At 36.1% G+C, this 26,484-nt stretch overlaps 1 protein-coding gene across 6 annotated transcripts in view; it reads right to left on the bottom strand.

Moving 5' to 3' along the window:
* The window catches only part of slain2 (SLAIN motif family, member 2), a 101,771-nt gene that overhangs the window by 10,815 nt on the left and 64,472 nt on the right, over window positions 1-26,484 (bottom strand). For 3 of the 6 annotated variants that reach the window (XM_039751174.1, XM_039751179.1, XM_039751176.1), the window contains 2 exons: window positions 25,076-25,219; window positions 15,119-15,196 (listed from right to left, as the gene is read on the bottom strand). The exons of 1 other annotated variant lie outside the window; for it this stretch is intronic. In XM_039751174.1, coding sequence (XP_039607108.1) covers window positions 15,119-15,196; window positions 25,076-25,219 — 222 coding nt within the window. The remainder of the gene's footprint in view (window positions 1-15,118; window positions 15,197-25,075; window positions 25,220-26,484) is intronic. 2 more of the 6 variants (XM_039751175.1, XM_039751177.1) reach the window with 1 other exon arrangement.

The following is a 26,484-nucleotide window of genomic DNA, read 5'->3' as shown; positions in this document are numbered from 1 at the left end:
TGGCTTGGCACTACAAAGCATAAACGTTTATGAGTGCGAGTAATAATTAATAGCAATTGCATAGAATTTCAATTTCAAGTCACATTCAGGGTTAACACCAAGGAGTTTAAAGAATATAAGACATCAGTTTTGTGATATATACGGAAACAGTATTAGAGAATTCTTTTACATTTTCCTTGACTGTTGTTTATTTTCTTGAAGTTTGCCAAAATTGCTTGGTGAGTTCCTAGCAAGTCTTTTAATAAATGATCCTTCTCAAGCTTTATTATATGCCAGTGACATTTTAAGTGCTTTGCAATGTAAGCCTAAGCTCCCATCTCTGATATTTTAGAATGTTCACTGTAAAACCAATACAACCTCATATCTGTCTACTAACATTAACACTACTAACTACTACTAACACTAACAAGTCTAGCATGGTAAATATTATTATTATTATTGATAAAGAAGATCAATGGTCGGACTTACTCTAATGAAAGCTATGCATTTTCCTATTCCAATTTTAATAATTTCTTCAGATTTATTATTGGAAAACTGAAAAAAGTAGCAGACCTGCAAGTTTGATAATGATTGTAAACTCAGTAACAAAATAATGGTATACTCGGAGAAAGTGCTTTCATACCTTGATATGTCTCATCTTCACTTTGAACCTAACAATTGTTATTAGCATTCCAGTACACCACTGGCATTTAATATCCCTGTAGCCATCTCTCCAATTCCATCTTTACCTCATATTTAGCCTGTTGCAACTCCTGGTGGTCTTTGTTTCTGACTCAAGTATAATGCTGCAATTAAACTACATTTTTATTATTGTATATATAAATACTATGTCCAGTGAGGCATTCCAATTGTGACTTTCAGTGGTTGCAGGAGAAAAAAAGCCAAAAATGTAAACATGACAAAACAAGATTAATGCTTAAAACCAAAACAAAAGCAATAAATATAATTGGAGGTCTGGACAAAGCCAAATACAAATGCTGATAAAGGTATAATTTTGTTTTTAAAATACAATAGAGTCTTTACTGCATGGCAGTTTTTGAAGCAGAGTCTTTGTAATCTGAAATGAAACTAGGGCATACAAGTTTACCTGCTGGAAAGCCCTCCTCAACATAAAAAAACCCTTGACTACTCCAACCATACTCAGGCACACTATTTAAAACACCATTATAGGGACAGATTAACTTTAATTTGTGTTAAAACTGATTAACCTTTATTCAATTTAGCGCTATACATAATTATTTAAGTTCTGTCCCTTTAAGACATAGAGCCTTGGTTACACATTTCAAATGTCCTATTTACAGTAGTTTCTAATCTCATCATTATAACCATATCATCATCTTCATTCTGCTTTTCCTGGTGAGTGTTTTGGTGGTAACATGCAGTGCTATGGTAAAAAGACAGTGAGTACAGATGGAATTTCAGGATACTTTTTAAAAAAAACTATAGCAAAAAGTCACAATGTGCTTTAAATGACATCTTTAACACTGAACTGTAGTAATACCTTTCTCTGTTATGCATTTATGATGTGGTTATAGATTTTTTCCAACATACGATCCATGTATGCTCACTGTAAAAATACAGTATATTTATATGAGGGAGTTCTGAAAAGTTCTAAGCTTGACCAAGAAGAGAATAATGTAGAACCATGAAACTTGCACATTATTCCATATATTCACCCTGAAGTTCAATGCACTAGGCACATTGTGTCTGAGGTTTCTGTAACCCTTTCAAAAAAATTCTGATGTTTAGTCACTGAAATACTTCTCTGCTGCTGCAATCACCTCCGAATCACTGGGAAATTGCTGCTGTTTCAGACTATGTTTAAAGTTTGAAAACATGAAATAGATGAGAGTAAGATCTGATGAGTAGGTTGGATGGTCTAGGCACTCAAACCCCAACTTGGTTAAAATATCCAATGTCTTGCCAGCCTTGTGAGCAGGTGCATTATCTTACAAAAAGAGAACTTCATTCTGCAACTTCCCTCTCCTTTTTTCTTTCAATGCCTCATTTAATCCACACTGCAAGTTACAACAGTATAATAGTATGAATTGTTTGGCCCCTTGGAAGACAGTCATTCATTACAACACCTTCCTCATAACAAAACACTGTAGCCATGACATTTCCTGATGAGTTTTGGATCTTAAATTTCTTTGGTCTTGGAGAACCTGAGTGCCACCATTGTAAAGACTGTTGTTTTGTCTCAGGATCATGGTGGTATAATACTGTTTCATCAAAAATAACTAGTCGTTCCAAAAAGTTGGCATCACCTTGATGAAAATGCTGAAAAAATCAATATGGAACAGTCCATTTGACAGAGGAATGACAGCCTCTGCATATGCAGCTGCACATGGATTATACTGTAAACCCAACACTTTCCCTGGATATATGTAACGCCTCAGCAATTGTTTAAGCCGATATTTGCTGATCTTCCAAAATCAGGTTATGGACATGGTCAACAATTTCAGGAGTTGATAACGTTTGAGGCTTCCCAGACCATGCTGCATCTTCGGTCTTGAAATCTCCATGCTGAAAGGCTGCGTACCACTTCTTCGCAGATGAGTATGAAGGGCACTTGTCACTTAATGTCTGCATCATACATTCATGGATTTCCTTTGGAGTTTTCTTCTGCAGGTATAGGAACGTCATGATGGCTCAGAGTTCCACACTTGAAAACACCACACTTTGTTTCTGATCATTGAGTGAACCATGTCAACAATGTCAAAACATATGATTCTGAAAATTCACACATTACAAAACAAAGTAATACTCTTTTCAGCTACAATGGCAAAATAATACTCAGAACTTAGGAAGTTGGTTGGGCTTAGAATTTTTCAGCCCACACTTCAGTAACACAAGAATTATAGAAGAAGGATATATGCTTATGTATATAAATGCAGGACAATAATGGAAAACACAAATCATACAGTAAATCTAAGCTCACTTGATTGATCTTTCTCTTGTAAATAAGGTTTAAACATTTGAATTGCAATTACACTATTAAATTTTAATACTCCCTTTTTAATTTTTAGGCTTCACATTCTAGCTAGAATATCACAACTATAGGTCAAATTCCGTTACAATGTAATTTTCATTATAAACTAAGTATACACTGTATTATGGTTCCTACAGTTTCCCCATAAGAGAATCTATAAAAATCCTGTTACTACAAAATACAGTCACCAAATACTTTCATTACAATGAAGTGTCCAGAAGACCTTGAAATGCCTGAATGAAGCATCCACAGAGCAGTCAAGAGAATGAATCATCTACAGAGCAGTTAATAATACTACATTTTATTTATATAGCGCCTTTCCCATGCTCAAGGCACTTACAGAATATAAGAAAGAACAGCAGGGTATACAGTATATAGCATTGTAAAAAAACAGATAAAGAAGATTACGATAGTGAATTCAGAGAAAAAAAGCTTAACAGACAACATAATTGAAGGTCTAGCACACACACATACAGGTTACATGAGCATCTTGACATAGAGGTAAACTAAGAGAAGGGTAATAATGTCAAGTAGAGGTAAAAGCCTTCCTGAACAGATGAGTTTTGTGTTGTTTTTAAAAAGAATTCATGAAGTCAGTGGATTGAATTAATTTCTGTAGGTCATTCCACAGTCTGGGCGCTATACAGCTTAAGGCCCTGTCACCCATGGAGTGTAGATTAGTGTTGGGCCAGATTGCCAGAATATCTTCAGTATTGTAAATGCAATGCTGTATGTACAGTGTAGACACCAGGGGGCAGTGCAGCTTCCCTAAACACACAACACAAAGGATCGGACACAAGTATAAAATGAATGAAAGAGATTTATTGTGGGGAAACCTTTGTAGAAACACAAAACACAAGCAGCACAGCAAATCTTTGTCTTTCTCTTTCTGTCACTCTCAATCACTGCCTCCTTCGCTTCTCATGCAAGACTTGCCTCCTTCCACCCAACTCTGGCTCACCTAGCACTGGCAGGAAGCTCCTTTTATGTGAAACCTGAGAGAACTTCTGGAGTCTTATAACCATGGTCCAGGAGCACTTCTGGGTTAGGCTGGGGCCTGACAAGGTAGGGCTTGTTAGTCACAAAAGCACCTACTGGCAGAAACCAAGGAACCCAACAGGGCTGAGCTCAAGAACTCCAGGTCCCATGATGCCCAGTGGTAAACTGTGGCACTGCCACAATCCAAGGGAGCTGCCATCTGGTAGTTCGGGGGAGATAATGTCCTGCATCTGCTATCATCCTTGGCCGTCGCTCACAACAGTCTGCCGTTTGTTCACCTTGCTTTTCTTTAGCAAGGTTTGGATTTATGTGGCACCCACATCCAGCTCCGTTGCAGATGGTCTCCCAATCTTATAGACACGCATTAGGCTGTCCTTCAGAGTAGAAGGGATCGTCCAGCCTTTATTATGGCCACATCCTAGGCAAGTGGAGTCATGCCACAGAACAGAAGTTACAGCCAAGCAGAGAGCACAGATCTAGTGTTGAAGGAAGAAAGCAATGAATGAATGAATGAATGAATGAATGTCTTGCTAATGGTTTCCTTGGTGCACATAAGCCCAACCTTTTGGGTTATAACTGGTGCAACAATTTGTCCATCAAGTTTGCCAATGATTGAGTTACGACTCCCTGTTCACTGACCAAGTGTTTAATTGGTGCATCACAGAGACATCTCTGGTTTTCATTTTCCTGTGATTAATCTACCCTATCTGATATGAATCAGAAAGTGCATGACAAAGAGAGGTCCTGTGAGGAGAACTTACTCTTTAGTTGAAGTTAAGCGTCAGTAAAGTGTCAGGCAACTGCCTCCTGAGCAAAAGACTTGTGTGGCAAAGCAAAGCTGACATTGCCAGTCTTCTCCTACACCATGGAAGCATTATTTATTTGGGACTAGCTTTAAAATGCTTTTGTAAGATTTCTGATCTTTTGGCAAGTTAGACAGCAGAGATTCTGTCAGATTTACAAGTTTCTTAGTGTTCACTTACTTTGGATGTAACTCCTGCTACCCTCAGAGCTTGTTTGTTAAGAGACAGTGTGTGTGTGTGGGCATATCACACACTACAGTAGTGTGAAAAACTATTTGCCCCCTTCCTGATTTCTTATTCTTTTGCATGTTTGTCATACAAAATGTTTCTGATCATCAAACACATTTAACCATTAGTCAAATATAACACAAGTAAACACAAAATGCAGTTTTTAAATGATGGTTTTATTATTTAGGGAAAAAAAAAATCCAAACCTACATGGCCCTGTGTGAAAAAGTAATTGCCCCCTGAACCTAATAACTGGTTGGGCCACCCTTAGCAGTAATAACTGCAATCAAGCATTTGCGATAACTTGCAATGAGTCTTTTACAGCGCTCTGGAGGAATTTTGGCCCACTCATCTTTGTAGAATTGTTGTAATTCAGCTTTATTTGAGGGTTTTCTAGCATTAACTGCCTTGTTAAGGTCATGCCATAGCATCTCAATTGGATTCAGGTCAGGACTTTGACTAGGCCACTCCAAAGTCTTCATTTTGTTTTTCTTCAGCCATTCAGAGGTGGATTTGCTGGTGTGTTTTGGGTCATTGTCCTGTTGCAGCACCCAAGATCGCTTCAGCTTGAGTTGACGAACAGATGGCCGGACATTCTCCTTCAGGATTTTTTGGTAGACAGTAGAATTCATGGTTCCATCTATCACATCAAGCCTTCCAGGTCCTGAAGCAGCAAAACCCCAGACCATCACACTACCACCACCATATTTTATTGTTGATATGATGTTCTTTTTCTGTAATGCCGTGTTCCTTTTACGCTAGATGTAACGGGACATTTGCCTTCCAAAAAGTTCAACTTTTGTCTCATCAGTCCACAAGGTATTTTCCCAAAAGTCTTGGCAATCATTGAGATGTTTCTTAGCAAAATTGAGACGAGCCCTAATGTTCTTTTTGCTTAACAGTGGTTTGTGTCTTGGAAATCTGCCATGCAGGCCATTTTTGCCCAGTCTCTTTCTTATGGTGGAGTCGTGAACACTGACCTTAATTGAGGCAAGTGAGGCCTGCAGTTCTTTAGACGTTGTCCTGGGGTCTTTGTGACCTCTCGGATGAGTCGTCTCTGCGCTCTTGGGGTAATTTTGGTCGGCCGGCCACTCCTGTGAAGGTTCACCACTGTTCCATGTTTTTGCCATTTGTGGATAATGGCTCTCACTGTGGTTCGCTGGAGTCCCAAAGCTTTAGAAATGGCTTTATAACCTTTACCAGACTGATAGATCTCAATTACTTCTGTTCTCATTTGTTCCTGAATTTCTTTGGATCTTGGCATGATGTCTAGCTTTTGAGGTGCTTTTGGTCTACTTCTCTGTGTCAGGCAGCTCCTATTTAAGTGATTTCTTGATTGAAACAGGTGTGGCAGTAATCGGGCCTGGGGGTGGCTACGGAAATTGAACTCAGGTGTGATACATCACAGTTAGGTTATTTTTTAACAAGGGGGCAATTACTTTTTCACACAGGGCCATGTAGGTTTGGATTTTTTCTCCTAAATAATAAAACCATCATTTAAAAACTGCATTTTGTGTTTACTTGTGTTATATTTGACTAATGGTTAAATGTGTTTGATGATCAGAAACATTTTGTGTGACAAACATGCAAAAGAATAAGAAATGAGGAAGGGGTCAAATAGTTTTTCACACCACTGTATATAAAGTTACTCCATGACTGGGTGCCAGCAGCTCTAAATTACTGGAAGGAACTTACTCTTTTTTAACGTTTTGAGTAAATTTAGAAAGAGAAATTTAGAAAATCTAAAGCGTCACTTGACATATCCTAAGTCATACAAACAACAATCATAGATATATATACTTACACATTTATCGCATCAAACTTTTACATCAGCAAATGGATATATTTTGCAATGAAACTGTTACATCAGCTTCTTTCTGTTATGCCATCTCTATATGTTGAATTGACACTCTTGCAAGTCTTGGCCTTGTAAGCATAGTTTGACTTGACCCAGTTTCAGTACCACCTGGATAAGAAAAACCATTAAACCACAGTACCGATTATAGAGTACAGCTCAGCATTTAAGGGCCAGGGTATACTTGATGCTACGTGACACGTACACTTCTGGATGCAGCTGCTATGCAAGCAGTATACTGATTGTACTTTAGCATGTACTTTATGTAAATCTGGAGGAGGCCTTCCACCAGGTGGCAATGTGAGATGCTGTTGTGAAGGTGCAGAAAACTCAGCAACAGTGACAAAAAAAGATACTATGTGAGACCTTTAAATGTATCGTGTCATTACGATGGTGAATATGCAATGCTTGTATTGTGAGAAATGGATGAAGAAAAAAAAAAAAGCATGAATGCTTTCATATGTCAACTTTTAAGTTTGATGACTTGCCTTCACACTTATCTAGCAATGACTGAATTCCCACTACTTTTCTCAGACATTTTCCACTTTACATGGATGTATCTGTCTCAAATTTGCTTCCACTTAAGTCTTGCATGTTTCCACACCCAGTTTCAAAAAGCTTGGGGCAGAATGTTAAATTAAAAGCCTTCCTAAATAGATGAGTTTTAAGTTGTTTTTTAAAAGAATGAATGGAGCCACCTGATCGAATTAATTTCGGGATGCCATTCCAAAGTCTGGGTGCTATGGAGCTGAAGGCCCTGTTACCCATAGAGTGCAGGTTAGTGTGAGGCACAAGATTACCAGAATCAGAGGACCTTAGTAGGCGAACAGGAGCATAGTGATTTAGAAGGTCACTGATGTACTCCGGTGCAAGGTCATTTAAAGCTTTGTAGGATATTAATAGAATTTTATATTTGATTCTGTAAGACACAGGGAGCCAGTGAAGGCAAAGCATGATGGGTGTGATGTGCTCACTGTTGCTGGTTTGAGTAAGGACTCTTGCAGCAAAGTTTTGAATCAACTGGAGCTGTGATATAAGATTAGATGGGGCACCTGCCAGCAGCGAGTCACAATAATCGATGCGGGATGTGATAAAAGCATGGACAAGTTTCTCAGCATTAGAAAATGAGAGGAATGAGCAAACACAGGATACGTTACGGAGGTGAAAGTAAGAAAGTTTCTTAATGTGGTTTATGTGGGTGGAATAAGAAAGGGAGGAATCAAAAATGACACCAAGATTCCTTGAATCAGAAGAACGTCTCATGAGATCACTGTCAAGAGAGACTGAAAAGGAGCTAATTTTCTTCAGTAGCACTTTAGTGCCAATTTGCAGGAGTTCAGTTTTGTTGCAATTTAATTTTAAAGAGTTCTGCTCCTTCCAGGTTTTAAAGTCTATAGCTACGAATAATATGGCCAAGGGGAAGCATATAAATACAGAAGAGAAGAGGGACAAGGACAGAGCCCTGAGGAACTCCTTGTGTGACTAGCGCTGAGCTGGATCAGTCAGATAGGACTTGAACCACTGGAGGGCAGTGCCAGAGATACCCAGCATGTTCACCATTCCGGACAGTAGAATGTCATGTCTGACAGTGTCAAATGCTGCACTGAGGTCTAACAGAATTAATATGCTGGTTTGTCCAGAGTCTGCTGCTATAAGCAAATCATTAGTTACCCGAAGAAGAGCAGTTTCACAGCTGTGCTGCACCCTGCAACCACACTGAAAGGGTTCCATCAAATTATTAGAGGTTAAGAATTTGGTGAGCTGGGAGGGTACAACCTGCTCAAGAACTTTGGACAGAAAAGGTAAGTGGGAAATAGGCCGAAAATGGCTAATGGCAGTAAAACTAAAGAGCTAGTAATTGAGCTCATAAAGCAGGAGACAGACATTACTATATACAATGAGAGAGATACTGTACATAAGGCCAGCAGTTTTAAATTCCATGGAGTCATTATCACCAAGATCAAGTCCACAATGATACAGATAAATATGAAAATACAATGTTTTAATTCTTTCAATTCATAATGAACAGGTGTTTTCAACCACCGAAAAACTAATCAATTTGAAAGTCTCTCCAAGGTATACACATTTGAACATGCTGGGTCTCGTGAAGCAGTGTGTATGGGTAACACTTTTCGAAAATGCCGATATATGATGATCATCTCATCAGACAGACTTCTCTGCATCAGCTGATGGATAATGTGTCCTGAAACACTCAAATATTTCGCTGTATTTATTTGGGCAGGACTTAAAGTCTGTATTTTTTCAATGGCAATGGTCACCTTATATTTATATGTAACCTTTAAAAAGTTATACTTTACTTATTTGTAACCTTTAAAAACAGTTGTACTTTATCATCTGTCCACAAAAAGAAGTTTTGTTTTTTCTTATTCTTTCAATATTTTCATTTACTTCAGACTTAACTCAACAATAAACATCGATCTTATCTGATAAAGCACATGCCCAATAAGAAAGCTATGTTGGTGTTTTGGTGTTTCACAAGAGTTCAAAAGCATTTAGAAAAATGCTTTAAATGCTTGAGTGCACAGTAAACCATTTGAGTGAACTAATAACCTAAAGTGGGTTCCAACACATCATGGCTACAGTCAACAAAGCTCACCAGCATCATTATAACCTTAAATGTCTGAGGAAAACCCTGATGTCTCCATCAATGTTCACAAACTTCACCAGGGCAACAGTACCGTCCAACTTCACTGGCTGCATAACATCCTGGTATGGCACCTGTTATACTCGGAAAAACAAAGCACTGCACAAGGTGGTGAAGTGGGCACAGAATATTCAGCTCACACAGCTGTTTTCTGTTTAAGACACACACGACAAGCTGCTTTAGAAAGGTAAACAGTATTACTGAATAACTCAGGCATTCTTCATAGTCACCTTTCTTCCTTCTCTGTTCTGCTACAGCACAGAAGCACTACCACTTTCATTAGTAGTTCAGTGGTGTTTTGTATCAAACCTTCAACAGCCACTCATAATAACAAATGCATGACTGTAACTTGCATATATACAGTGTAAATATGCATGTATATAACATTCATTATCTTGTATTCATCATCTTTATTTTCTTGGCCTGTTGCTAGTATTATATGACTGTCACTAGTATGTGATAGACATGCAAGTAAGAATTTCACAATACTATGTGCACATGACAATGATCTTAAAGTGAATTAAGCTATTTCTTTCTTGGGAAAAGCACAGATGCTTTATGGACTGACGAGACACTAGATAAAGAAAAATGACTAGCAAGAACAGATTTTGCATTGTCCCTTGTGTCCTGGTATCGTTGTGTAGATCATCATCATTTATATTACAAACTGTAAACAACACATTACACACTCAGTAAATGTTCTCAGTGGTAAATATATATATATATATATATATATATATAATCCATCCATCCATTTTCCAACCCGCTGAATCCGAACACAGGGTCACGGGGGGTCTGCTGGAGCCAATCCCAGCCAACACAGGGCACAAGGCAGGAAATATATATATATAGATATCTATATCTATATCTATATCTATATATCTATATCTCTATATCTATATCTCTATATCTATATCTATATATATATCTATATATATATCTATATATCTATATATAGATATATATATATCTCTATATCTATATATCTATATCTATATCTCTATATATCTATACGTGGACAAAATTGTTGGTACCCTTCAGTCAATGAAAGAAAAACTCAAAATGGTCACAGAAATAACTTTAATCTGACAAAAGTAATAATAAATAAAAATTCTATGAAATTTAACTAATAAAAGTCAGACATTGCTTTTCAACCATGCTTCAACAGAATTAATAAAAAAAAAAACTCATGAAACAGGCCTGGACAAAAATGATGGTACCCCTAGAAAAGACTGAAAATAATGTGACCAAAGGGACATGTTAATCCAAGGTGTGTCCACTAATTAGCATCACAGGTGTCTACAATCTTGTAATCAGTCAGTGGACCTACAGTGGAGGAAATAATTATTTGACCCCTCACTGATTTTGTAAGTTTGTCCAATGACAAAGAAATGAAAAGTCTCAGAACAGTATCATTTCAATGGTAGGTTTATTTCAACAGTGGCAGATTGCACATCAAAAGGAAAATCGAAAAATAACTTTAAATAAAAGATAGAAATTGATTTGCATTTCATTGAGGGAAATAAGTTTTGAACCCCTACCAACCATTAAGAGTTCTGGCTCCCACAGAGTGGTTAGACACTTCTACTCAATTAGTCACCCTCATTAAGGACACCTGTCTTAACTAGTCACCTGTATAAAAGACACCTGTCCACAGAATCAATCAATCAAGCAGACTCCACACTCTACAACATGGGAAAGACCAAAGAGCTGTCCAAGGATGTCAGAGACAAAATTGTAGACCTGCACAAGGCTGGAATGGGCTACAAAACCATTAGCAAGAAGCTGGGAGAGAAGGTGACAACTGTTGGTGCGATTGTTCGAAAATGGAAGGAGCACAAAATGACCATCAATCGACCTCGCTCTGGGGCTCCACGCAAGATCTCACCTCGTGGGGTGTCAATGGTTCTGAGAAAGGTGAAAAGAATCCTAGAACTACACGGGAGGAGTTAGTTAATGACCTCAAATTAGCAGGGACCACAGTCACCAAGAAAACCATTGGAAACACATTACACGCAATGGATTAAAATCCTGCAGGGCTCGCAAGGTCCCCTGCTCAAGAAGGCACATGTGCAGGCCCGTCTGAAGTTTGCCAATGAACACCTGAATGATTCAGAGAGTGACTGGGAGAAGGTGCTGTGGTCTGATGAGACCAAAATAGAGCTCTTTGGCATTAACTCAACTCGCTGTGTTTGGAGGAAGAAAAATGCTGCCTATGACCCCAAAACACCGTCCCCACCGTCAAGCATGGGGGTGGAAACATTTTGCTTTGGGGGTGTTTTTCTGCTAAGGGCACAGGACAACTTAATCGCATTAACGGGAAAATGGACGGAGCCATGTATCGTGAAATCCTGAGCGACAATCTCCTTCCCTCTGCCAGGAAACTGAAAATGGGTCGTGGATGGGTGTTCCAGCACGACAATGACCCAAAACATACAGCAAAGGCAACAAAGGAGTGGCTCAAGAAGAAGCACATTAAGGTCATGGAGTGGCCTAGTCAGTCTCCGGACCTTAATCCAATAGAAAACCTATAGAGGGAGCTCAAGCTCAGAGTAGCACAGAGACAGCCTCGAAACCTTAGGGATTTAGAGATGATCTGCAAAGAGGAGTGGACCAACATTCCTCCTAAAATGTGCGCAAACTTGGTCATCAGTTACAAGAAACGTTTGACCTCTGTGCTTGCAAACAAGGGTTTTTCCACTAAGTATTAAGTCTTTTTGTTAGAGGGTTCAAAAACTTATTTCCCTCAATGAAATGCAAATCAATTTCTATCTTTTATTTAAAGTTATTTTTTCGATTTTCCTTTTGATGTGCAATCTACCACTGTTGAAATAAACCTACCATTGAAATGATACTGTTCTGAGACTTTTCATTTCTTTGTCATTGGACAAACTTACAAAATCAGTGAGGGGTCAAATAATTATTTCCTCCACTGTATATATAGGGCTCCAGGTAGTCACTGTGTTGTTTGGTGACACGGTGTGTACCACACTCAACATGGACCAGAGGAAGTGAAGGAAAGAGTTGTCTCAGGAGATTAGAAAGAAAATTATAGACAAGCATGTCAAAGGTAAAGGCTATAAGACCATCTCGAAGCAGCTTGATGTTCCTGTGACTACAGTTGCACATATTATTCAGAAATTTAAGATCCATGGGACTGTAGCCAACCTCCCTGGACGTGGCTGCAGGAGGAAAATTGATGACAAATCAAAGAGACGGATAATACGAATGGTAACAAAAGAGCCCAGAAAAACTTCTAAAGAGATCCAAGGTAAACTTCAAGCTCAAGGAACATCAGTGTCAGATCGCACCACCCGTCGTTGTTTGAGCCAAAGTGGACTTCATGGGAGACGACCAAGGAGGACACCATTGTTGAAAACAAATCATAAAAAAGCCAGACTGGAATTTGCCAAACTACATGTGGACAAGCCACAACGATTCTGGGAGAATGTCCTATGGACAGATGAGACAAAAATTGAACTTTTTGCCAAGGCACATCAGACGGAAAAATGAAGCATATCAAGAAAAGAACACTGTCCCTTCTGTGAAACATGGAGGAGGCTCTGTTATGTTCTGGGGCTGCTTTGCTGCATCTGGCACAGGGTGTCTTGAATCTGTGCAGGATACAATGAAATCTCAAGACTATCAAGGGATTCTAGAGAGAAATGTGCTGGCCAGTGTCAGAAAGCTTGGTCACAGTCGCAGGTCATGGGTCTTGCAACAGGACAATGACCCAAAACACACAGCTAAAAACACCCAAGAATGGCTAAGAGGAAAACATTGGACTATTCTAAAGTGGCCTTCTATGAGCCCTGACTTCAATCCTATTGAGCATCTTTGGAAAGAGCTGAAACATGCCGTCTGGAAAAGGCACCCTTCAAACCTGAGACAACTGGAGCAGTTTGCTCATGAGGAGTGGGCCAAAATACCTGCTGAGAAGTGCAGAAGTCTCATTGACAGTTACAGGAATCGTTTGATTGCAGTGATTGCCTCAAAAGGTTGTGCAACAAAATATTAAGTTAGGGGTACCATCATTTTTGTCCAGGCCTGTTTCATGAGTTTATTTTTTAAATAATTCTGTTGAAGCATGGTTGAAAATCAATGTCTGACTTTCATTGGTTAAATTTCATAGAATTTTTATTTATTATTACTTTTGTCAGATTAAAGTTATTTCTGTGACCATTTTGAGTTTTTCTTTCATTGACTGAAGGGTACCAACAATTTTGTCCACGTGTGTCCACGTATATAGAGATATAGATATATATAGATATATATATAGATATATATATAGATATAGATATATAGATATATATATAGATATATAGATATATATATATATATATATAGATATATAGATATATATAGATATATATAGATATAGATATATATATAGATATATATATAGATATATATATATATAGATATATATATATAGATATATATATAGATATATATATATATAGATATATATATATATATATATATATATCCATCCATCCATCCATCCATCCATCCATTTTCTAACCCGCTGAATCCGAATACAGGGTCACGGGGGTCTGCTGGAGCCAATCCCAGCCAACACAGGGCACAAGGCAGGAACCAATCCAGGGCAGGGTGCCAACCCACCGCAGGACACATACAAACACACCCACACACCAAGCACACACTAGGGCCAACTTAGAATCGCCAATCCACCTAACCTGCATGTCTTTGGATTGTGGGAGGAAACCGGGCGCCCGGAGGAAACCCACGCAGACACGGGAGAACATGCAAACTCCACGCAGGAAGGACCCGGGAAGCGAACCCGGGTTATATATATATATATAGATATATAGATATATCTATATATATATATATATATATATATATATATATATATATATATATATATATATATATATAAATATATATATATATAGCTTCATCATGAATACATTTTCCCAAAATAAAGATATTAACATAGGTCACTAAAATGATTTATAAAACCACTTATTATGAATATAGAAGGAAAAACAATAGCAACAAATTCAACCTATAAAGGATATGTGCTTAAAATTACAAAATAACAAATGATGAAAATGCAGAAGAGTGAATTAGGTATTTCTAAATATTTGTTTCACAGTAGTTCCTTCAAATCTCACTGCAATATCATTTACCTTATGATAAAAGGGCCGATAGAGCTCACAAAAGGTATACAAGTCTATTTTTAATGAAACAATGACCTTTGCCACAACCCTTTTCATATAATCATATCATAGAGAATCTGTTTTAATAAATGAATTAGTTAATTAGTAACCAAGAGTATCAAAGATTTGGATAAAAATTTCCTGTCAGTGAAATATATTTTTGTAGGGCAGGGCACTGGGGGGAAAATTACAATCTACATTTTGTATAATTTTTAAAAAGTATATCTTAGCCTTTATGGGTTCCTGATGGGAGGACCACTACAAAGATATGTCTTTATTGATAAAGCAAGGTCAACAAAATCCTCTGTATGGTAGATACCGGATACTGTGCATACATAACTAAAAAGCTGATGCCCATCATATTTGGGAAAATGGTAAAGACGCAGTTACCTCTCCTGACAGCAGGATTTTGAAGAAACTGTTTTGCTTTCGGGGAAGAACAAGGCATTTTTGTTTGCATTTCCTGAGCTGTAGAAACATAAGGAAATGTCATGGACTATAATAGACTCAAGATATAATGAACAAAATAAATTTCTATTTTGGTCTAAAACAGCCAGGATAACAAGAAGAAAGTCAAATGAGCCAAGGAAAAGACCCAAAAGCCAAGGTCAGAAAAGAAAAAAGTCAATCACGTATAAATTTGTCTTAATGATCTTAAATCTGATAAGAAAACCACTTGTTGGGGATTTTAACTACAGATAGGCAGAATTCCCAAAAATCAAACACTCAGCCAAACTGGAAATGATGCAAAATGTTTAAAGTATCTATCTATCTAATAAGAAAACAACAAACTCTCCCAATAATAATAATAATAATAATAATATTCTCTTAAAAAAAAAAAAACTCCAGCAACCCAATTTTGTCTATTCTAATGGCTAATATTGTTTTCATGTAACTTCAGATAAACAATAAATACTAGAGGCAAGTGTCTGCTGCAGGTTTTCATTTCAGACATTTGTAAATTAAGAGGCAATTACTGCTACTATTAGAATATACTGCATTTCTTTTAAATAACTTGCTTTTTAAGATCCTGAAATGCATATTTTTTAGATGATTCAGCTGTCAGATAAACAATAAGCGCTGCACAGCTCCAATGTTTATATTAAAAAAAATCCAACCAACACACATCATGTTACCACTCTCCAGTACCAAGATAATCAAAAATGTATTAAAAATTAACATTCTATGTAGGCGGGAAGATGGAAAGCATTTTGCCAATTTTATTGAAGCTGGAAGAACCTCTTTTACAGCTGAATAAATCTTTTTGTTAGCACCTAAACCTTGAAGCAGTTCGCCAAGTATTTCTTAGGCTATAGGTGTATTTTAGACAGACTTGAACAAAACTGCCCATGAGAAACAGATCTGTATACTTTTTGGGCTGTATAGAGCTGAAGTGGCTACAAATTAAGAAAGTGGCTGGAATGAAATTTTGCAATGATTGCTACCCTTCAGGAACTGAGTTTTGAGAACTCTGGCTTAAAGGCTTATACGCACAATTACCATTTCTAAAAATGAAAGGTTGTTCTATGAGCAAAGAAGAAAAAAAAAAAGCTCATGTTTAAGGCATTTTCACACTCATAGCCCTTTCACTTTGTTCCAAATCAAGTGAACCAGAAGTAACAATAAATGCTCCCCAAGTGTGTGTCGTGGCCTTCTTTAATTGGGCAGAAGCATTTTTTTTCCTGGTAAAAATATCATGAAATGTCAACAAAAGTTATGTTTGTGTGCTGCCCATTTTCCATGTTTATTAACTGGAAGACTACTTGAAACGAATGCGCTAGACAACATATTTCAAATAAACGGGTGTATAACATAAGCTCTGCCGAAGGCATACACTGATGTGCTTCAGTTTTATAGACTCATCACGTAATTCTGTTAATAATGTTTATTTGGGATTGCTTGATAAAAATGACTTAATATGTCAAAGTTAGTTTGTGCATTGAGAGGAAATCCCATCTGTATGCATCACTATAGTGGTATAAGATTAGGTTTGATCGTCTGTCCCATAGGATACTGGTATTCTTTTTTGCAACACCTCCATATGTGTTTTGATCAACCTGATCACAAGCAAATTTATCGGTTTAAAAAAAAAACAAAAAAAAATCAATTAAACTGCATATAAAGTTGAAGTCAGGGAATTTGGTGTCCATGCCAACAGGAATGGGCACAAGGCAGCAGCAAACTTGTAGGGTACTCTCATGAACTCACATACATATACACACACCCCAAGCCTATACAGCCATCAATTAACATTAACACTCATGTCCTTTCAATATGGGAGCAATACCCAGAGGGAAAAAAAATAGAAATAAAAAAAAAATAAATAAAAAAACCTACACAAGTCAACATATGTAGAATGTGCAATCTCCACACAGGAAGTGTTTGCATCGAGATTGGAACCAACACAAAGAGTCAACTCTTTCAATCTCTTCTCAGCATTTATATCTCACTGATATTTTCTATTAATATTGATGTGCATTGTTTGTAAAACAAAGATCAAAACTGTACACAATATTCATAAAAATGCCAAACAAATACACTGTACAACTTAACAATAATTTCACTTGTATTTGACAAAGCATGGTACATAACACAACATACTCCACCTACTTTGATGTTGTAACACTCCAAAGCAAACCATGTTACTAGGTTATTTTCCTACTACAGCCTTTGAAAATTTACTTTCCATGATTTACATGTTTTGCTGCAAGGCATATTGTAAAGGGAATACCAGGAGAGAGATGTTAATATACTAGCAAGTAGTCAAAACCGATAAAACTATTATAGAGGCAACCAAAACTTTAGGCAAGTACAACGTTGAAAAACAGAGGCAAGAGATTAAAAAACAAGAGAGACAAACATTTTAGAGAAATTCAAACAATCTAGGATTTGCTAATAATTCTGAGTAAGCCTTAATATTGTCGAGCTAATGGTGCGATTTATCGATCCATCCTTCTAGCAATTACCATGATAACTGTAGCACCACGCAGTGGTGCCCGATCTTAAATAAAATGATGCCACAGTAAAGTATGAATAATTTTAAACTACTTTAAATATTCATCAAGGAGTGATTTTGACACCATGACGATATATAAAAGTCTGACGAAGGATTTACTCAAATAAATTTCTAAAATAAAGTGAATCATAACAATATGTACAATGGCAGTAACACACTGAGCATTAACAATATATGTACAGGACAATTCCAGATGCTCCAAAACACTGATGATAATCTTAAAATTAAGTCTATTAGCTCTAACCCCATTTATTTTGAAATGCCTGTGACAGTAAAGTTAGTATTTTTTGCTTTTGATAACTATCACACTTCTTACAGCGGGGAGTTTTTGCCCAGTAAAAAAAAAAACCCATGATTGTCTATCTAATACGTATCTGTAACTCTAAGTCATGGAAATTGCATGATAAAACACTTTCTTTATCAATAAATGCATATCAGCTTGTGCTTGTTGCACACAACATGTTTCATATCAAAGTGTTCAGTATGCCCTTCTCCTATAAGTTAAATTAAATTCTTGGCCTATCAGCTTTTGAAAGAGCCCATGCATATTCCTCTAGAGTGAACTTACTATTACTGTAGTCAAAAGAAAGAGGGTTTATCTTTGCATATGTCTAAGAATTTCACACAATTTACACACTGATACAAAGCAGAGTCACTTTACTTTTACATACTGTAACAGCTGAAATGAAAAAATATCATTTATAATAGGCAACCACTTCCATGCAACATCTTAGTACAATATACTGTAAACCTCTGAGAAGAGAGGTTTCTGTGCTGTGATATTTACATCCTATGCAATTCACTATAAATGTATACTTTACCAGTAATGTATGAAAAGCAGGCATTGTATAGAAGTCCTAGGCAATATATAGAATGCCGAAAATTGGACGTCAAAGTATGAAACGATTAATATTTCACACATTTCCTAGGCATTCTTAGCAATGCCAAAACACAAACCGTCAATGTATAAATTACTCCCGCTAATGACGTTTCTTATATCACGTGATTTTCAACGCTCGCCTCAGACGGAGAATTCCCTATTTGCATTTCAGTCTTTGTTCAGAAATGACAAAATATGCTACTTTGAATTTGTTCAGCAAAGACTCTAGCCCATATCGTATTTCTTTCCTTTTCATATAGTCTTTTAAATAAAAGCCTTTTCAGGACTCTCTTTTAATACTTTGTCTAAATAGCATTTGTCATTCTATATAATGCCTAGGTATTACATACAATGCCTAGGGTATATATAATATTAAAATAATTCAGATTTTTCATACTTTGCCCAAAAACGCCAGGAATTCTATATATTGCCTAGGCATTCTCTACAATGCCTGCTTTTCATACACTGCCTGGACTTCACTTTTTAAACAGTGTTTTTAAACTAAGCAATCTCAGTCCACACTAACATTTTCACATTGTTTATGAAAGTATTCTCGTCCACGTTAAAAAGACTGAAAACATATAGGATGTAATTATCTGCCTAAAGTGGGCATTTGCACAGCATAGACATCTTAAACTGGGCATACACTTTGCTATTTTGGCACAATTTTAAGCCTGATTTGAAGTGACCAAAATTTCAGTCAGCTAACTTATTTTGTGAGCAGAACCATAAGTGACTTTCTGATGTCACCATCAAATTTCCTGAAAATCATTATGCAGTGACAGCAATAAGTGTACACTGTACAGGTACAATTTGAGCACTCAAACTTGACCACAGTTTCTAAAAAAATCAAACAAAATGTAACGTAGATGTATGCAGGTCAGCCACACATCAAGCGCAATGGAAAGCAACTCTTATGCCAGCTATGCTGAAATATGTTTTTCTGCCATGAACGGAAACCAATCAAGGAATGCAACATTGTAATAAGCAGGATCCAATAATAGAAGAGTCTCAAAAGAAACACAAACCAAACACAGCGTGCAGGAGACTGTGTTTTCAAAAAGCTTGGTTTTTATCTGTCCAAAATGAAATGCTGTGGCTGTGTCTCCAAAAGTCTGTGTGTCTGGAAAGCATTTTCAAAAGTATTTATTTTCATTGGTTAAAAATGCCAGTGTAGTGTAAAGGTAAAAATGGAGACAAATGGTCTGCATTTTTAAATGAAAACACAGTAGGGTGGACAGGGCCGTAGAGTTAAATTTGGTTAGCACAGTTACTAATAAAGTTCAACCCAAAGTGTATGTATATTTTCAGAGTTGAGAAACAGTTTTCTAAAGATCAGTAAAATATTTTCAATGGATGTTGTTTCTAATAGTTTAGTTATTAATAAAGTTAATTTAAAAATATGTTAATTTAAGAACACCATACACTTAGCATCTTTTCTTTCACTCATGTTTTTCCTACAAAAGCTAAAACTCATCAGCAATATACCTACAATAAGTGTTGATAATCAGTCACTTTGCTTGTTCATATATCAATATTGTTGTTGGTCTAAAAATTGGTCAAACACTACTTTGTACTGCCCGAGTTACACCTGACAGACACCCAGACAAAAAGCCACCTGTATTTGTCAGACTAGAGGTTTTGCACTCTGCTTGCACTACACATTAGCCTCTTTGCGGTTCTGTTGCTCGCATATGGGGATGTGGTTGTACAATTTAAACAGATTTTATTTTCCTGGGAATTGTTATATATGCATAATAGAACTATTTTACATTACAGCGAGTAATTTACTATATTAAAAAAAGAGCAAAACATAGTAATTTGAAATTAAAATATGTTTCATGTTGCGTTGAAGTTATTCATTGCGTAATACGATTTTGTTCTGTTTGGTTTTGAAATTAACACACAAATACTTTTTAAACTTACACTTTTACTGTAAAACTTCATTAAACACAATTGTTTTTAATTAAATTTTCATCAATATCGTATTGAATTTTGATTCTGTGTTTGGACTTTCATCGTGACAACGCAACATATAACTGGCCGTGATTGAATTTTGTTTCTTTCTCTCCATTAAATAAAAAGTCTTTTTTGAAAGTGTGGCTCTGAGATTTGTTAATTGTCTTTGCAAAAGCTATTATAATGGGAAACTGTTAACATTTTAATATGAATGGCATATCAAGATCTCCTTTGTTGTGTAATGTTATCTGCAGAAGATGTACTACATTACCTTTCTTGGATACATCCTTCTTTCTACAGTAATTCATGCGATGGAAGACCGGATGGTGTTAATGGTTGTAGTTGTTCTTTGGGATATTGATATTGTAAGTTGATGTTTTCATCTTCCACACAATCACCAACAACTGTTTCAACAAAGTCTATTGATACGCATTTAACCAATTTGCCGTCTAACCGATCGTCATTATTGGCATTAATTTGTTTGACTTCATCGTTTCTCGGTGCTAGGATTGCCCTGTACTCATTTTTTCTGTTTATAATCCTTCGTGATGAAATTTTTCAATAAGATTTGGACACAATACTTCTTCTTTAATTAGGAACTTAAAATGAGGAAAACTTTAAAATTTGTAAGAGCTGACAGAGCAGAAACTGTGTCTGTCAAAAGCATTCACATGAAAGAGAGGTGAGATTACCGTGTGCGTGGTTGTAAATGTTTGAGAGGTGGGCATGACTTGAAAAAATCTCATGGACAAGGTCTCCACTCGCGGGACTTGAAAAAAATCTTTCAAAAAGTCTCATCTCGCCAAAAAAGTCTCATCTAGTTGCAGTATTATTTTATTATAATAGACAAATTATGTAAGGGATGGGGCTTGGAGAAGAATGGTACTTTAATATCAGTCTAGTAAAGGATTGTTTCAAACCTGTGCATATATGGTAACTAATGTGTTCCTGCTAGTAAATACAAAGCTAGTGTAAGATACCATTTAGTACCATAATAATTTTTCAAACCAAGCCTGAATGGTTAACTAATCACGCGCCGATTTAAGGCTGACCAAGTTAAGGTGATTTGTACTTACAGCCAAGGGCCATAGGAGAAAACAATAAGAGTAATAATAATTTTCTAGCAATTGCTAAAAACAGCCGCAGTAACAAAATCTTTGTTAATATATCACTGGGTTTAATATGTTTTCTGATTCTTAAAGGGCCATTTAAGGTGTGTATTCCACGGATTCATACGGCTAATTATTATACTTTCAGCCAGCACAGCCTTCCATACACAGGTGTTTCTTAACTTTTATGGTCCCTTTAAGGCTCTTTGGTGAAATAAACTCAGAAATGGAGAAATATCACACAGCAGCGACAATCGCTTAGTCTACACACTACATCTTATGCATCACCAATGCCGACCTGCAGGGTATGGAATATGCTACAAAGTACTAAATAGGACTGCTTTAAAATACCTAACAATACTATGTTCCAAACAATACGGTACTCTGAAATGGGTTGAACCAAATTAAAAAAAGTGCTGTAATTTCTACAATGTGTGACCGAAATGTATGTAAATACCCTTAAATTAAAGGTGTAATGTACACTTTAATAATGTCTGAATTGTTTGATTTGTAATTTTAAACTGTGGAGCAGAGGGGTAAAGGAAAAATGTCTTTGTCCCAAACATTATGGAGGGCACTGTAATCATAAATCATTGCTGTTGCCAAGATATAATTTCTGGGAGTTTCCACAATTTTTGTTGAAATCCAAAATTTCTGAAGTAATTTTTTTTTCCCTAAACATTTAGAAAAAAAAAGTTCTTATTTTATATTACCAATATATCTGACAATAAAGGAGAAGAAATGTTTATCCTCCTTACTAATGCTTATCTGTATGAAACAGATGTGTAATTTTGTATAAATATGTACTTTTTTATGTGTGATTTAATATTGTTGCTATTTCAATGATGAAATTGCAATGTAATTTTTTTTATCCATGTCTGCTGCTTTTGGATAGCCTCAAAACAAAGAACTTTGCTGTGCTAATGCTATATTTTGGTTAGGTAAACTCTTTTTAAAAGTTCAGTTTTCGACTTTGATCTGCATTTTTCATTTAGGATTTTTGCTTTCATTCTTGTTAGTTCTATCCTATTCAACACTTTTCGGTAACAACTGTGTCTTATTTCTGAACACAATTCTGTTTTCCCTCTTAAATACATTTTGATTGATCTCTTTTTCATTTCCTGATCTCGCTCACAAAAATAATCCATTGTTCTGGTGGCTTGCCAGCCTAACATTACAGTAGCTTCTATTGTACTGGCGATTATTGACGCAAAAACTCCACCCATGCAAATTAATATGAACAGAGAAAGAAATACATATTCCTCCCTCATGGAAGAACATGCCAAGAATTTATAATAAAAATGAATTGCAACTTTGTTTCGCTGTCATAAACATAATTTCATAAAATTGGAATCCATGCTTCTGATATGTGAGCTTTCTCTAACTGAAAGTATGGCATTCGGTAAGTTTTAAGGCTTTTCATCACATTTTCTCTGGTGGCCCATTGACCATCACTGTAAACTGATTGTTGAAGATATATTTCATAATTAATAAACAATTCTTCACTTAATAAAAACACATTTCTTAGAAAAATTAATGCATGCCAAATTGTGATTGTAATTTTCAGCTAGGTCCTCAGAAACATAATTTACTATTTAATTGAAAAAAAAAATCCAATAGATCAAATTTATTGAAGCCTTTGAGAATTTTGAAATCCAGAATTAGCCCTCCTTACACCTTTCTTCACTCAGTATTAATAAAAAGGTTTAATTTTCTCAACCTGTCCTTCAGTGACATCATGCATGTAGTTGGTTGCACAGTTTCCAACTGCCTGATCAAAAAGTTATTTGGCAAGATCTTCCATTTATAATCCCATATTAGCTGTTATTTAATATATGAAATCTTTTAAATTATTTCAGCCATGCGCAGAATTTTAAAGCCTATATACTGTAAGATTGTTGGTGGCATTGCTATAGTGGACCATGATGTGCAATATTGTTCCTGGTTTTAACTGCACTAGTCTTTTCAACCTCTAGGGCTCTTTGACAGCTATATATGTAAATCCTCAGTGAACTTAAAAAGGTTAAAAAAAAAATGGGTGATGAAGCCACAAAGGTTGAGAAACACTGCCAGATTTCCATCCCACAAATATTTAAAAAACAAACAAAACATTTGTGGCACTGCGTAAGTAACATTGAACACTGTGTGTCACCACAGCACGGCATGCAAATTAGCCATATGTCCAGCAATGCTTTCCAAAGAAGCCTTAAAGGAGTCCTAACTCTACCGTCATCACCCTTCCTGGTTCCCCATTGAATTCAATTCTTTTTGCAGAGTTTGGTGAGGTTCGGGGACATTTCTGTGATTTCATCAAACTTGACGTGAAGTGAAATCAATGGGGTTTGTTCATCACACTAGTTCCTAGGATCTATTTTTGTCTCCCTTCTTGTGAATAGGAGTTACAAATCTCCAGTCAACAGGAATTTTCCCATCTGAAGAGACAGCCAGAATAGGCATAATAAACATACTGTGTGTATGTATATATATATATATATATATATATATATAAACAGATACATCATGATGAACACACAAAGGAATAAATGGGATCAACCTAGAAGGTGAGCTGCTGCTTCCCTCTGTCATTCACATCATTGTTATTTGCCAGCTAGTTAAGAAAAGAAGTGGCAATTTAAAAACAGTTGGCTTCTTGGAACAAAATCCTACAAATCTCTACAGTACTAAAAGACCGAATTGAGGAATGCTATTCTGGATATTTTAAAATTGTGTGCACACACACACACACACACACACAAGAATTAATCAATCCTACAAATCAATGCAAAGTAAAAATTGTGAGAAATGAAACCCTCAAGGGAGGGAGGAAAAGAGTGACAAGAAAATAAAAATGAATGTTTGTTCAAATGACTTTCTGATACATAAACAGCACATACTCTTTAAAAGGAAAAATAATTAAGGCATATTCACACTACATCATGGCAAGTACTGAAGTTTTGCATTCTTTCCATAAAAATGTTTGCAGCTTTGATTAAACAAGTCTTGCCCTGGAAAATTACTGGGATGAGTTGTGTTAATTTGACTCCAGCTTTGTTCACACATGCCTTCAAACCTGCAGTTTAAAAGCAATTTCCAGAGATAGCTTAGATGTTTGAAAGAGACTCTGTATGTCAGAATGTCATTTGAACAATTAGTCATTTATTCAAAGTAAAATCCCATGTACTGTAAAAATCAGACAAAACATTAGAATCAGTACAATTCCTTTGTGGAATTCATTTGCCAGCTTTATAACAAGGAATCTAAAATACCTAAATTTTAAATTTTGTCAGACATTGACATGTTAAGAATTCTTCTAAAAAGGAAATAAAATTTTTCCTGAAAATAACTGTGTCTGAAGCTCCATGTAAAGATGTCTAGACACTCACTGGCTGAGGATTGCTGCTGAAGTCGAGATACTCCTCCATTTGGCACTTGAAGATTAGATTCATAACTTCTGCTGTTTTTGACAGGCTCCCCTGCCTGAAGACCAGATGCTTTGGAAAGATTTGGAAGACTACGTCTTAGCTGTTCTAAAACATGAAAAACAAAAACAAAACAAAAAAAAAATACAAAATAAACACAAGCAAAAAATTATGAAGAAAAATAAAAAAGAAAACAAAAATGAACATATGGTGGTATTTCATTCTTTATGTTCAAAATAATTTTAATGTGAAATATGAGTTGTGATGCATAATCTCAGCAGTGATACAATTATTTTTGCATGTCTAAAGGGTGTACATGAGGTAAAAGATATATTAGATGACATGAAATAAGTAAACAATAAAAAAAGCACAAAAGACAGCATTTTAACAAAACTGCTGAGACACTATATAATTATGTTCATTACTATATAACAGAACAAACACTGATGTATAAACAGTAATGTATTTGATAATCAAGCATTTTCACGTTTAGGAGAACCCTGATGAAGTCTGCTTTTTGAAAAAAGTAATACTTCACAAGAGGCTGATAAAACTATAAAGTGTTTGTAGTGTGGATGTATATAACTGATATGTGTAGTACTTGGTCTGAAAAATAAAAGCATAAAAGTTAAGAGTACTGGATAAAACAGTTGAACCACACCTGAGCAGAGATTTTTTCAATGCAGAGAACACTCAAATTCTAACACGCACTTATGTGTGGCCAGATTAGGTCTGCCCATGAACCTAACACTGGAACAAAAAGAAGGAACTAAGTAGACAATGGGAGAATATGTAAATACACTAACGATACCCGAAACTGACTTCAACCCTTGAATATACGCAAGTCAGAATAATTAACCGCTGTGCCACCATTTGTATTAGACCTACTTCAATGTTGCAATAACTTTGGCCTAAAGGAGTATGCCACCCAAAGTGATACTAAGTTATTTAGCCAATGTAGTATGTACTGATGGATGAGAAATTTAATTTCACGTTGTTTTGAAAGGCATTCCAGAATACTGTGCTTTTCAGAGTCCTGTCTTCAATAATGAATGAGGGGGAATGCAGATGTTCAATTGAAAAGCACAGCATTATGGAATGTTGTACATTCATTTTTATGGAAGTAATCAATAATATTCATTTTGCATGTTTTGGGCTTATGACTGGATAACGTACATGTGAATTATGCAACACAAGGAATGTGAGAATTTTTTTTTCTTTTTTCAACGGACATTTTGCTTTTGTACAGCACAAGTCATCAATGAGTTCTATTACAAAATTTCTCTTATTCTGAAATGAAACAGTTACATTGTTTTCTCGGCCATCAATATATAGTACATGGGGTAAGTAACATATAAAAAAATAATTTCTGG

The sequence above is a fragment of the Polypterus senegalus genome, chromosome 4 (assembly GCF_016835505.1).
Source record: "Polypterus senegalus isolate Bchr_013 chromosome 4, ASM1683550v1, whole genome shotgun sequence".
In the NCBI taxonomy this organism is placed as follows: Eukaryota; Metazoa; Chordata; class Cladistia; order Polypteriformes; family Polypteridae; genus Polypterus; species Polypterus senegalus.
The sequence above is the reverse complement of the archived record's forward strand: the minus strand, read 5'-3'. Positions and strand labels throughout refer to the sequence as shown.